Source organism: Chiloscyllium plagiosum, chromosome 28 (genome assembly GCF_004010195.1).
Source record: "Chiloscyllium plagiosum isolate BGI_BamShark_2017 chromosome 28, ASM401019v2, whole genome shotgun sequence".
Taxonomy (NCBI): domain Eukaryota; kingdom Metazoa; phylum Chordata; class Chondrichthyes; order Orectolobiformes; family Hemiscylliidae; genus Chiloscyllium; species Chiloscyllium plagiosum.
The window spans coordinates 49,139,048-49,154,077 of NC_057737.1; the positions used below are offsets into that span (position 1 = coordinate 49,139,048).

Here is a 15,030-nt window from a genome sequence, read left to right on the forward strand (position 1 = left end):
CTATATGGACTTCAGTAAAGCATTCGACAAGGTTCCCCATGGTAGACTGGTTAGCAAGGTTAGCTCTCATGGAATACAGGGAGAACTAGCCATTTGGATACAGAACGGGCTCAAAGGTAGAAGACAGAGGGTGGTGGTGGAGGGTTGTTTTTCAGACTGGAAGCCTGTGACCAATGGAGTGCCACAAGGATCGGTGCTGGGTCCTCGACTTTTTGTCATTTACATAAATGATTTAGATGCGGTCATAAGATGTTCAGTTAGTAAGTTTGCAGATGACACCAAAATTGGAGGTGTAATGGACAGCGAAGAAGGTTACCTCAGATTACAAAGGATCTTGATCAAATGGTCAATGGGCTGAGAAGTGGCAGATGGAGTTTAATTCAGATAAATGCGAGGTGCTGCATTTTGGGAAAGCAAATTTTAGCAGGACTTATACATTTAATCTTCGAGGAGCAAGTGAGGTCTGCAGATGCTGGAGATCAGGAAGGGCTTCCTGAAGAAGGGCACATGCCCGAAATGCCGATTCTCCTGCTCCTTGGATGCTGCCTGACCTGCTGCGCTTTTCCAGCAACACATTTTCAGCTTATACATTTAATGGTAAGGTCCCAGGAAGTATTGCCGAACAAAGAGACCTTGGAGTGCAGGTTCATAACTCCTTGAAAGTGGAGTCGCAGATAGATAGGATAGTGAAGAAGGTGTTTGGTATGCTTTCTTTTATTGGTCAGAATATTGAGTACAGAAGTTGGGAGGTTATGTTGCAGCAGTACAGGACAGTGGTTAGGCCACTGTCGGAATATTGCGTGCAATTCTGGTCTCCTTCCTATCGGAAAGATGTTGTGAAACTTGACAGGGTTCAGAAAAGATTTACAAGGATGTTGCCAGAGTTGGAGGATTTGAGCTACAGGGAGAGGCTGAATAGGCTGGGGCTGTCTACCCTGGAGCATCGGAGGCTGAGGGGTGACCTTATAGAGGTTTATAAAAGCATGAGGGGCGTGGATAGGATAAATAGACAAAGTCTTTTCCCTGATCTGTCCTTTTTTGTTCCAAAATGGATAACCTCACAATTGCTTACATTTTCCACAGCTTTGCACATTCACTTAGTCTATCAATATCCTTTTGTAATTTTATGCTATCATCTACACAGTCTACAATACAGCATAACTTCATGTCATCCACAAATTTAGATATATGACTTTTCTGTACAGTTATTCAAATCATTAATTGATAAAGTGAATAACTGAGGCCTTAACACAAACTGGGTCTAACAGTGGGAAGTCACAGGTCACATCTACATTTTGAATACCTACCCGTTACCTCCTTGCTGTGGCCTGCCACTCAAGCAATTTATTGGCATTTCACTGGAGTGTTGCAGGCTTAGGGGAAACCTGATAAAAGTACATAAGATTATAAAATGCATGGATAGAATGGATAGTCAGAGTCTTTTTACCCAGACTGAAAATGTCAAATACCTGGGAGTATAGGTTTAAGGTGAGAAGGGATAAATTTAAAGGAGTTGTGTGAGGCAGGTTTTTTACACAGAGGGTGAGTGGTGCCTGGAATGTGCTGTCAATGAAGTAATCGACATAGATATGTTAGCAATGTTTAAGAGGCATTTAGACAGACACATGAACAGATAAAGAATTGAGGGACATGGACCATGTGCAGGCAGATGGGATTAGTTCAGAATGGCATCAGTGCCTGCAAGGCATGGGATGAAGGGCCTGTTCCCATGCTGTACCATTTTATGTTATACATTCTAGGCTCATGCAGTATGTTACCCTCAATTCTGTGGCTTCTACCTTAGTTAATAATCTCTTACATAGAACGAACATAGAACATAGAATGTTACAGCGCGGTATAGGCCCTTCAGCACTCGATGATGCGCCGATCTGTGAAATGAATCTGATGCCCATCTAACCTACACCGTTCCATTATTATCCATATGTATATCCAATGCCCATTTATATGCCCTTAATGTCAGCAAGTCTACCACTGTTGCAGGCAGGCCATTCCACGCCCCTGCTACTTTCTGAGGAATCTACTTCTAATATCTGTCCTAAATCTATCACCCCTCAATTTAAAGCTATGTCCCCTTGTGTCAGCAAACACCATCCACTGTCCACCCTATCTAACCCTCTGATTATCTTATACTCTCAATTAAGTCACCTCTCAACTTTCTTCTCTCCAACGAAAACAGCCTTAGTTCCCTCAGCCGTTCCACATAAGACGTTCCTTCCATACCAGGCAACATCCTAGTAAATCTCCTCTGAACCCCTTTCAAAGCTTCCACATCCTTCCTATAATGCGGTGACCAGAACTGTATGCAATATTACAGGTACGGCCTTACCAGTGTCTTGTACAGCTGAAGCATGACCTTGTGGCTTCAACCAATAAACTCCAAAACACCATATGTCTTCTTAACCCTATTAACCTGGGTGGCAACGTTCAGGGATTTATGCACCTGGATACTGAGATCTCTCTGTTCATCTACACTACCAAGAATTTTACCATTAGCCCAGAACTCTGCATTCCTGTTACTTCTTCCAATGTGTACTACCTCACACTTCTCTGCATTAAACACTATTTGCCACTTCTCAGCCCAGATCTGCATCTTATCTATGTCCCTCTGTAACCCACAACATTCTTCACTATGATCCACAACTCTGCCTACCTTAGTGTTATCCGTAAATTTACTAACCCATCCTTCTACATCCACCTCCAGATCATTTATAAAATGACAAACAATAGTGGCCCCAAAACAGATCCTTGCGGCACACCATTGGTAACTGAGCTCCAGGATGAACATTTCCCATCAACCAACAGCCTCCCTCTTCCTTCAATGAGCCAATTTCTGAACCAAACCACTAAATCACCTTCAATCCTGAAACATTGTATTTTGTGCAATAACCTACTGTGTGGAACCTTATCAAGTGCCTTACTGAAGTCCACATACACCATATCAACTACTTTACCTCCATCCACCTGTTTTGTCACCTCCTTGATGAACTCAATAGGGTTAGTTATACACGATCTACCCTTCACAAAACTGTGTTGACTATCCCTAATCAAATTATTCCTTTCCAGATGATTATAAATCCTATCTCTTTTAACCTTTTTCAACATCTTACCCATAACCGAAGTAAGGCTCACAGGCCTATAATTATCAGAGGTGTCCTGACTCCCCTTCTTAAACAATGGAACAACATTTGCTATCCTCCAGTCTTCTGGCACTGCACCTGTCGACAATGATGACATAAAGATCAAATCCAAAGGCTCTGCAATCTCCTCCATGGCTTCTGAGAATCTGAGGATAAATCCCATCTGGCCCAGGGTCTTATCTATTTTCAGTTCTTGCAAAATTGCTAAAAACCTCCTCTTTGTCAATCTCAATCCCATCTAATCTAGTAACCTGTATCTCTGTATTCTCACTAACATTGCCCTTTTCCAATGTGAATACTGACGAAAAGTATTCATTAAGCGCTTCCCCCATGTCCTCAGATTCCACACACAACTTCCCACTACTATCTTTGATTGGTCCTAATCTTACTCTAGTTGTTCTTTTATTCCTGATATACCTATAGAAGGTCTTAGGGTTTTCCTTGATCCTATCCGCCAACAACTTCTCATGTCCCTTCCTGGCTCTTCTTAGCCCTCTCTTTAGATCTTTTCTGGCTAACTTATAACTTTTCAGTCCCCCCACCTTAGCCTTCACACCTCATCTTCACATAAGCCTTCTTCTTCCTCTTGACAAGGGCTTCAACTTTTTTAGTAAACCATGGCTCCCTCTCTCGACAACTACCTCCCTGCCTGATAGGTGGGACTTTATCAAATGCCTTCGTCCATATAAACAACATCCATAGATATTCCCTTAACCACTACCTCAGTCACCTCTTTAAAGCATCCTGTCAGGAAAGATCTACCTGTCATTAATCCATGCTGGCTCTCCCTGACTCACCCAAAATTTTCAAGGTGTTCAAAGTTACCCCCATCCTTTATTCTCGACACCAAACATTTCTCCACAACGCTAATGCACCTCTTCCTGTTGGTCTATGGTACAATAGCACCTACAGTTATCTATAGTGCATTCACAGCTGCTTCATGTCTTTGGGACATTCGTACCTCTGACCAATCTACAGTGAACTAACACCTCCTGCTGGTCTATTAGGAGCTAGCGCCTCCTGCTGGCGATGATACACGATCAGCTCGTAACTGCAGTTGTTTATTCTGAACTAGCACCTCCTTCTGGTCTGTGGTATAGTAGCACCTCCCACTCAGCTATGATATGTTAGGTTAAAAATCACACAACACCAGGTTGTAGTCCAACAGGTTTAATTGGAAGTACACTAGCTTTCGAAGCGTCGCGCCTTCATCAGGTGATAGTGGAGGGCTCAATCCTAACACACAGAATTTATAGCAAAAATTTACAGTGTGGTGTAACTGAAATGATACATTGAAAAATTGATTGTCTGTTAAGCCTTTCATCTGTTAGATCACAGTGATAGTTTCACTTCTTTCATGTGTAAATCACAAAACCTTTTTTTTAAAAAGTTGCATTCTCGGGTTAGCTGTTAACAATTGGTGATAGCTAGACAATATGTTGAAGGTGTTCTGTGTATATGTGTGTCCGTGTGTATAGGAGTGCCTGTGTGTTGTCAACAGTGTAAGAGTGTCTCCAGTAGTCTATGGTACATTAGCACCTCCTGGAGGTCTAGGGGGCATTTGCACCTATTGCTCGTCGATTGCCCTTGTACCTCCTGCTGGTTTATGGTGCTTTAGCACCTCCTGAGACTCTGTGGTGAGCTCGGGCTTCCTGTTATCAATGGCGCACTGACACTTGATGCTGGTCAATATTGAACTCACACCCACTGCTTGTCTGTGGTATGGCAGCACCTCTTATTGGTCTAAGTATTAATACCCCTCCTACTGGCCTCGAATGGACTACAAATCCGGTGGTATAAGATGAACTAATTCCTCCTGCTGGTTGAAGATGCACCAGTACCTGTCACTGGTGTACACTTAGCTAGCACTATCTGCAATAGCCCCTGCTCGTCCTATATGGTGCTCAAGCACCCACTGTTGGTCTAGGATTCACTAGGGCTTCCTCTTGGTTTATGGTGCATAAACACCTTCTGTTGGTTAACGTTGAGTTAGCACTTCCTGTACCAACTATCTTGCAATAATTCCTCCAGTTGACTGGTGCATTAGCATCTCCTGTTGGTCTCTGGAACATTAGCACCCCAGACTTGTCTCTTGTGAGCTAACACCTCCTGCTGGTTGATGAGCCAAGTACTTCTTGCCTCCCTGTGATCCATTACCACCACAGGCTAATCTCTGGTTTATTAACACCTCTGGGTAGTCTGAGATAGAACATAGAACATAGAACATAGAACATAGAACTCGAAGTCCCAGGTACCAGGTCCCAGGTACCAACCCACGCTGCAAGTTCATAAGATGGGCCAATACCTCCTGAAGTCTATTATGTGCTGCTGCTTCGTGTTCCTTTAATACCGGATATCGCAAGGCTCAAGGAAGTGGATCTTCAATTAGCTGAACAGTGATTGGAAGGTCCAACAAAAACTCTCAGATTTCCTGAGCTCAGTTTGGTGCCCCTCCCATCTGAAGGTGAGCAGTGTCACATGAAGAATGCCAAGGTCACTTTGCCCTTCACGGTGCCCATCACATTAACTCTGTCTGGGATGAGTGCAGGTTTATGATGTGACAGATGTTTAACTGGAGAAATTCAAGCTAGTCAGGCTGTGCTCTGATGTACAAAAACAGAAGTTGCTGAAAAATCTCAGCAGATCTGGCAATATCTGTGAAGAGAAATCAGAGTTAGCGTTTTGGGTCTGGTGATCCTTTCTCAAAACCTCCTAAGAAAGGGTCACTGGACCGAAAACGTTAACTCTGATTTCTCTTCACAGATACTGCCAGACCTGCTGATCTTTTCCAATAGTTTCTATTTTTGTTTCTGATTTACAGCATCTGTGGTTCTTTCGGATTTTAATTAGTGTGCTCTGGTGGAAGCTGGAGATGATCACTGTACCTGAAGGAGATATTTAAAAGAACATAGAACAGTACAGCATAAAACAGGCCATTCAGCCCACGATGTTGTGCCGACCATTGATCCTCATATAAGGTACGAACCCTCAAATTTCTGTGACCATATGCATGTCCAGCAGTCTCTTAAATATCCCCAATGACCTTGCTTCCACAACTGCTGCTGGCAACGCATTCCATGCTCTCACAACTCTCTGTGTAAAGAACCCGCCTCTGACACCCCCTCTATACTTTCTGCCAAACAGCTTAAAACTATGACCCCTCCTGTTAAAAATTTCTGCCCTGGGAAAAAGTCACTGGCTATCAACTCTATCTGTGCCTCTCATTATCTTGTACACCTCAAATAGGTCCCCTCTCTTCCTTCTTTTTTCCAATGAAAAAAGTCCGAGCTCAGTCAACCTCTCTTCATAAGATAAGCCCTCCAGTCCTGGCAGCATCCTGGTAAACCTCCTCTGAACCCTCTCCAAAGCATCCACATCTTTCCTATAATAGGGCGACCAGAACTGGACGCAGTATTCCAAGTGCGGTCTAACCAAAGTTTTATAGAGCTGCAACAATATCTCACGCCTCTTAAACTCAATACCCCTGTTAATGAAAGCCAAAACACCATATGCTTTCTTAACAACCCTGTCTACTTAGGTGGCCATTTTAAGGGATCTATGTACCTGCACACCAAGATCCCTCTGTTCTTCCACACTGCCAAGAATCCTGTCTTTAATCCTGTACTCAGCTTTCAAATTCGACCTTCGAAAATGCATCACTTCGCATTTATACAGGATAGTTGTGTGATGGTATGATTAGCCAGTGTTAAACTAATCTCATTTAAGCACAACATAGGGCTCCTTTCCAGCAATACTTACTGGATATATTATTATAAACATTCTGCAATATTTGCTAGAATCATATTGAACAGTATATTTGAATAGTAACTCATTATTTGTGTTAGGTTTACCTGCTGAGAGTAGGGGTATTAAGTCTTGGGTCTGTGAAGATGCAGTTGAGGGAAATGACTCCTCTTCTGGGTTCACGGGCTTGTGTTCCCACTTTGATGCAAAACAAAGTGACTGTACTTGGGGTAAAGTGACTTGCTGCATATGAGCCTTCAGTTGCATAGAAGGAACTGTTACAGAGGTTGATGGACCAGTGTCTGAAGGAGACAGGGTCATGGCTGGGGGGAATCTTAAAGCTGAGCATTGCTGGGTGAAAGGTGATAGGGCAGAGCCAGTGGTGACTGGGGGAAACATGTCAGTTCCAGATCGGTATTTTGGATTCTGAAGAGGCCTCGGACAAGGTAATGGTTCTTGCTGACTGATTACTGTAGAACTTGGTTCAGGCAGCATTGTGCTGCAGCAGGAAGCTTTGCAAGGAGACTGAGCTGTGATGCTGTCTGGAAATAGATATCCTGGTCTCTGTTCATAATAAGCTGGTGGCTGGAATTTTGAGCCAGAAGTAGCATTGTGGCTGTCGACAGACACTGTGGAGCCAGGGAAAATCTGGTTGGAGATTGCGGCTGTATTAATGGTCAGGGTAAACCCAGGATCCGAGAGGATGTCTACCTGCAAAACAAGATGAGAATCTGCGTGTTTCAATGTTGCATTGTCTTGGGAGATTTTACTATTAAACCACTACCCAAGTGCCTTGTCGGAATGTGTATTCTGCTCTGTGGAACAATTCATTGAAAAGGCCAATATGTGGAAGCAGGATTTTCCAAGAACAGCAGAAGTTCACATTCATCCAAATTCAGTCTGGGGAAATATCCAAGAACAAGGAAAATAAATGTGACTCATTAAAGATCTGTGAAAATCGGTCAAGTGACTTGTTCAGAATTATACAGCTGAGAAACCTCAATAAAATATGTTTTAGGTAAGACTTAGTGGTCACCTTAACACCTAGATCAAGCAATAGGGTTAAAATTTCAATAAGGGAAACCCCCAATCTCACCTCTGAGTCTTGGTCTGAACAGGGAGACAGTGAGGACTGCAGATGCTGGAGATCAGAGTTGAGAGTGTGGTGCTGGAAAAGCACAGCAGGTCAGGTCAGGCAGCATCTGAGGAGCAGGAAAATCAACATTTCGGGCCAGAGCCCTTCATCAGGAATGAGGTGTGGGATGTGGGTGAGATGCTTTGGAGGCATCTTCAACCACGTGGGAGGGGAAACCTTGGTCTTTAAAGAAGGAGGCAACCTGGTGTGTTCTGTGGTGGAACTGGTCCTCCTGGGAGCAGATGCAGCGGAGGCGGAGAAATTGGGAATAGGGGATAGACGTTTTGCAGGGGCAGTGTGGCAGGAATTACAAAACCTGCGCCCACACCTTCCCCCTCACCTCCATCACAGGCCCTAAAGGAGTCTTCCACATCCATCAAAGTTTCCCATACACTTCCACACATTTCATTTATTGTATCCGTTGCTCCCAATGCTGTCTCTTCTACATTGGGGAGATTGGATGCCTTCTCGCAGAGCGCTTTGGGGAACATCTCCGGGACACCCGCACCAATCAACCCCACCGCCTCAAGGCTGAACATTTCAACTCCCCTCCCACTCTGCCGAGGACATGGAGGTCCTGGGCCCCCCCCATCGGCATTCCTTCACCACCTGACGCCTGGAGGAAGACTGCCTTATCTTCCGCCGTGGGACCCTTCAACCCCAGGGCATCAATGTGGACTTCACCAGTTTTCTCATTTCCCCTCCAACCACCTTATCCCAGTCCCAACCTTCCAGCTCAGCACCATCCTCGTTACCTGCCCCACCTATCAATCTTCCTTCCCACCTAACCGCTCCACCCTCCTCTCCGACCTATCACCTTCACCCCCACCTCCATCCACCTGTTGCACTTATAGCTACCTTCTCCCCAGCCCAACCTTCCTCCTATTAATCTCTCTACCCTGAGGCTCCCAGCATCATTCCTGATGAAGGGTTCTGGCCTTAAATGTCAACTTTCTTGCTCCTCGGATGCTGCTTGACCTGCTGTGCTTTTCCAGCAACACAATCTCATCTCTTGTTCTGAACAGACTGAAGCCCAGGAGGACAACCCAGCAGACAGGACGAGAGATCAGCCAGGAAGTGGGATCGGGATGCCAGCCCAGGAGATAGGGCTGGGAGATAACTCCAGGAGGCGGGTTTGGGATGCAGGGCTTCAAGACGGGCCTTTGGAGGTGAGATGTTTAGATTAGATTAGATTAGATTAGATTACATTACAGTATGGAAACAGGCCCTTCGGCCCAACAAGTCCACACCGACCCGCCGAAGCGCAACCCACCCATACCCCTGCAGGGCTTCAAGACGGGCCTTTGAAGGTGAGATGTTGATGCCCATGTTTGCCTTACAGCTCTGTGCTCTCCCCATGTTTTGTGGGTTCCTCCGTGTGCTCTGGTTTCCTCCCACAGTTCAAAGATGTGCAAGTTAGATGGATTGGCCGTGTCAGGGATGCTCAGCCTAGTGGGTCCACCATAGTAAATGTGGGATTATGGGATGCTTTTCAGAGGGTCAGTGCAGACTCAATGGGCCAAATGGCCTCTTTCAGTATTGTTAGGATTCTATTATTAATAGCATATCCACTAGTGATAAAACATATGCATAATATACAGCACGGTTCACAGCTCAGATTGATTGTACAGAAATAATAACATACAAGTTATTGTCACGGAGCAGGTGCAGATGATACAAGACACACGATAATCACATACCATCATCACGAGGGAATAAAGTAATGTTACACAGAAGAGTTTAGAGATTCTGCTGTATAAGCCTTAATGTTTTATTTTTATTCTGTCAGTGTGATAAAACTGAGAAATAAAGCAAAATGAATGATGAATTTGGCATCTTTAACACAACTGTGAACAGTTCAGAAAGATGTTGTTTGAGCCATATATGTGTGTTATGTGTTATTAGTACAGGGTGGAAAAAATTGAATGCTCATTAACTTGGCAGTAAAACATGAAGAATATTGCTTCAAAATGGAAGTCAGAAACATCAAGATATATTTAACAGAGCTGACCTGTGGATGCTGATTGCCATGCAGCATATTTTCTGCTGGGACAGTGTAGGTTACTGCTCCAAAGGGGTTAGTGGACAAGTTCGAAAGGTGACTGTGCTCTGGAAAGGAATTGGCTGAGTGTGGATGATGGGGACCAGTGAACAAACCTGAGGAAGAAGATGCACAGTTTAGGTCACAAAGCTCCACATAACAACGGTTGAGAATTATTTATTTCTCTGTGACGAGGATCTATAATTCATTCAACAAACGTTTTTCCAAACTTCTGACACAATGTTGAGGACTTTAGTTAAGTCCCTTGGAGTCAAGGCACTGACTCTCTCAGCTGTTCTTGCATCTCAACATCTTCGCTTTGTATTCTCTTCAAGGATAGTCATTTTCTCCTGTTATTACCTGATCAGAGCTGGATCTAGAGTACAATGCTGCCCGATTTATAATCTATTGAAAAAAAAATCCAGTTCTTCAGACACTAAAAATCCTGCTGGACATTCCAGTATTTTCGATTTTGACTCCAGGTTTCTAACCTGTGTGCACTTGTTTAGTTTATGTACCCAATGTTTTCTGCACATTTTCACTGCCGTGTTCTGGGGAGTTTGCTACTATTGGAAAGTGGAGGATTGGAGACTGACCAGGAGAACACTGTAATTATCTAATTGAGAGGTAACAATAACGAAGATGAGTATATCAGCTGGAAATGAGTTGAACACAAGCAGGCAAAATTATGAAAAAAAGGAAGTACCAAACAGATCAATTAGCAGTTAAAATATTAACAATCTCCACTGAGTGTTCACTCAGGGGTAGCCCCAGGCAATCTTATTGATACTAATATAATGCTTTGAATGGTTTAAGGCAATAAGTTGGAGGTAAATGATACCAACCTGATTTTCACCCATAAGCGCTAGGAAATTACCACCTTCAACCAGAGAGAATCTAATTATTTCCACTGGTGTTCAAAGGCACTACTATTACTGAATCACTCACTATTAACAATCTGGGGTGTTGCAATTGACAAGAAACTGACCTGGACCAATCATATAAATATTGAGCTATAGGAGAAGGTCAGATGCTTCAAATTCTGTGATGTGTAACTCAGCACCTGCCTCCCCAGAGGCTGCCTACCAGAGACAACGCGTGTTTCACGAGTGTGGCACAAAAGGTTCGACTTATCTGGATGAGCGCAGTTCCAACAAGAAGTTCAAATCATCCAAGGTGAAGCAACCTGCTTAATCATCACTACTTTACCACTTTAAATATTCACTCCCTTGACCAATGCACAATGGCAGCTAAAATCTAAGTCTAAATCTAAAATCCAAACCTGTATACCATCTTCAAAATGGAATGCAGCAACTCAGCAAAGTTTCTTTGACAGCACTTTCCAAACCCACAACCTTCCTCCCAACCACAAATCTGCCAGACTTGGGACAGTAACACTATTCCTCTCCTGTTGCTGTTAAGAATACTAAAACTCTTGCCCTCCTCCAACTGGACTGGAATTGCGATTGGCCAGTAACAACCACATCCCTTGAATGGATTAAAAGTAAGTTATGCAGACAAACTGTTAGAAACTAAGTTTATTTTCCTTGGAGAAAGTGAGGACTCCAGATGCTGGAGATCAGAGTCGAGAGTATGGCACTGGGAAACTACAGCAGGTCAGGCAGCATCCGAGGAGCAGGAGAATCAATGTTTTGGGCATAAGGAATGCTGCCTGACCGACTGTGATTTTTTTCAGCATTGCATTCTTGGACTTTGTTTTCCTTGAAGCAGAGAAGTTAAGAAGAAATTTATTGGTGTTGTGTCTTTTGAAAGGGTTCTTTAAATTAATGAAAGGATCTTGATAATCTGAGCAAGAAGGACTCGTTTCCAATAGTAGAAGGGTCGAGAACTAGAGAATACAGATTTCAGACAAATGACAAAAGAGTTAGTGAAATAATGAGAGAGCTTTTGAAGCTGAGTTTTATAATCTGAACTGAGAGATTTAGAGAAGCAGATTTACTAATAACTTTCAGAAGAAAATTGAAGGTTGAAGAATCCCAGGGCTGTGGGAAAGAGCAGGGGTGTGGGATGAAATGGACAGTGTTACAAAGATGTTTTAGAGTCAATTATTTTTAAATGATTTAAGTTTGGAAGGATTGTAGAAAAATGATTTATTTCAAATTTTGTAGTTTCTGTAAACGAGGCCATGTGGAAGTTGGAGATTTTTTGTTCACTGGCCTTCCTAGAAATACATAATTGGTGATAACTGCTTGTTCTGGTAAAGGTGTTTAAACAGTGACTGGATGGAGAAGGCTTTAGTGTCTGGGTATATCTGGGGAATAATAAATCAGTGAGAAAAGGCTGCTAAGGTAATCTCTCCTATCGCTTGGAGGCTTGGTGGCACAGTGGTTAGCACTGCTTTTTTTCACACTTCACGTTTTTTAAAAAGCATTTAATTTTGTGATGTTTGATGTGTTACACAAAAATGTATAAACTAGGAGCAGGAGAAGGCAATTCAGCTTCTCGACTCTGCTCCCTCAGATAATACCATCATGGCTGATCTCATCTTGCCTGAACTCCACTTTCTTGCCTGCTCCCCATAACCCTTTAACCCATTACTAGAATAGAAAAGTCTGTATTGTCACATATATTCAGTCAAATTACAGTGCCGACTTACATACAAAAGTACCCAGGCACAACTTCTTTAGTTACAAGATCTTAGACAATAGGGAAATAAAATGTCCAGCATTGCAGAAGTAAAAGTTCAGTACAACAGACCACACCGGCATCTAGCTTCCAGTCTACATCGGGCCCTGATTCCACATCATGCTGGGAAGCCAGTGCAGGAGGCCAGGACGCCACGTTGGCAGGCCGCTGCGCTAGGCCAGGAGATTGCCACACCAGGAGGCCATGCCAGGAGGCTGGGAAGTCACCTCATCACACTAGGAGGCCACTGCGTCAGCCTGGAGGATGCCATGGCAGGCTGGGAGGCTGCTACGCCACGCCAGAAGGCCGCTGCACCAGACCTGGAGGATGCCACACCAGGCAGGGAGGCTGCTGCAGGAGACCACTATGCCACACCAGAAGTCATTACCGGAGGACGTGAGTTGTTGGTGGAGGCCGGGAATTATCCTGAGGCTGGGAATCGTCCGGGAGGCCTGAGGCTGGGAATCGTCGCCATGAATTGTTGCCAGGAATTATTGCTTGTCAAAGGCGGGGAGTAGTTGGCGGAGGCCTGGAATTGTCACTGGAGGCCAGGAATCATCGCCTGCTCAAGGGAGTAGTCTGCGGAAGCCAGGAATCATCTCTGGAGGCTGGGAATTGTGGCGAGAGACTGGGAATCACACCCACCAGAGGCCAGGAATCATCACCTGTTAGAGACTGGAAATATTCATTGGAGGCTGGGAATCGTCAGAGGCCATGAGAGAAGAAGATAAAACAGCACTAAGAGGAAGAAAAAGAAGAAAAGGAGAAGAACAGGCAGAGTGGAAGAACTCTGACAGGAGTCTCCTCCTCCGCCGCCATCTTGCTCTGTTTTGTCCATTAACTTACTCAATGTCAGGGCATCCACCTCACTCATAGATTTACCACTCTTTGAGAGAAGTAATTTCGCACATCTCTGTTTTAAATCTATTACTATTTATCCTAAATCTATAACTTCTCATTCTAGATTGCCTTGTACGAAGAGTCACCCTCTCTACATCTACTTTGTCAATTCTCTTTAGAATCTAAACTCATTCATCTAAACTTCAGACAGTATCAGCCTAAACTTCTCAATCTCTCTTCATAACCTCTCATCTCTGGAATGAATCCAGTGAACCTCAATTGAACTTCCCCAGTACAAATAAAACTCGCCAGGGAGCCAAAAATTATCAAGTCACTTCATATTTCATTTTCCTAAAATTAATTCAAGTTTGTGGAAATACCCGGAGTGGTTTCTTTAAAAACACCGTGGATATTGAACTTTTTTTTAAAGCAGGATTTCCTCGAAATCACGTGACTGGTGAGAACTGCTTATTCTGTGAAAGACCTTGCTAGGGCTGGTTGAATTGTGACCAGATGGAGAATACTTTGGTATCTTTAATCACCTGGGGAACACGAAGCCTGTGACAGGGTGCTATCCTTCTGATCTCTCCTATTTCAGTGCTGCGTCTATTAAGACTCCCAGAAATAATCATTTATGATTAGCTCCGTGATAATCCATGTACGGGGAATTGCTAATCAATCTTCTCATGGAGCTCATTGAGTGCGTGTTCCCTTGGTAAGAGGCAAGGGCCTGCCCAACTGGAACTCGTCACCTGAGCCATGTGCTTCAGTGATAGTGTCCCTACTCTTGGACCGGGAGGCCCACATTCAAGTCCCACCTGCTTCAGAGATGTGTATTAATATCTCTGAACAGGTTGGTTAGAAAGATAGGTTAAAAAAAACTTTGTTAAAAAAGAAAGCAGATACATTGTTGCCCTTCCACAGATACGTTCGAGTCTGGGTATTGTTGGAGAGGAAACACATGATGCCCATCAATGCTTTTGATGCTGTGAGAGAGAGGTAGGCACCACGGGGGATAAAGTGCTTTATTTTTCCCTTTTGATTTTCACTCTCTCGAACCATCGAGGGATGGTTTTGATGGTTTACATTGCCCATAACAGGCTGCCCTGGTAAATATCCAATTGGCTGCACTGGGGATTTATTGGCTTTGTAAATGTCCAATTGGCTGCACTGGGGATTTACTGGCGTTGTAAATGTCCAATTGGCTGCATTGGTGATTTACTGGCCTTGTAAATGTCCAATTGGCTGCACTGGGGATTTACTGCCCTTGTAAATGTCCGACTGACTGCATTGGTGATTTACTGGCCTTGTAAATGTCCAATTGGCCGCACTGGGGATTTACTGGCCTTGTAAATGTCCAATTGGCTGCACTGGGGATTTACTGGCCTTGTAAATGTCCAATTGGCTGCACTGGGGATTTACTGGCCTTGTAAATGTCCAATTGGCTGCACTGGGGATTTACTGGC

The 15,030-nt window shown here is 43.9% G+C and overlaps 1 protein-coding gene across 1 annotated transcript in view; it reads right to left on the minus strand.

Annotated features, from left to right (window-relative positions):
• LOC122564237 (carbohydrate-responsive element-binding protein-like) overlaps positions 1 to 15,030 on the minus strand; it is a 196,798-nt gene that overhangs the window by 63,660 nt on the left and 118,108 nt on the right. Inside the window, exons 7-8 of the mRNA XM_043718935.1 lie at positions 10,049 to 10,194; positions 7,010 to 7,613 (exon numbers count right to left, since the gene is read on the minus strand). Of these exons, the coding sequence (XP_043574870.1) occupies positions 7,010 to 7,613; positions 10,049 to 10,194 (750 nt within the window). The remainder of the gene's footprint in view (positions 1 to 7,009; positions 7,614 to 10,048; positions 10,195 to 15,030) is intronic.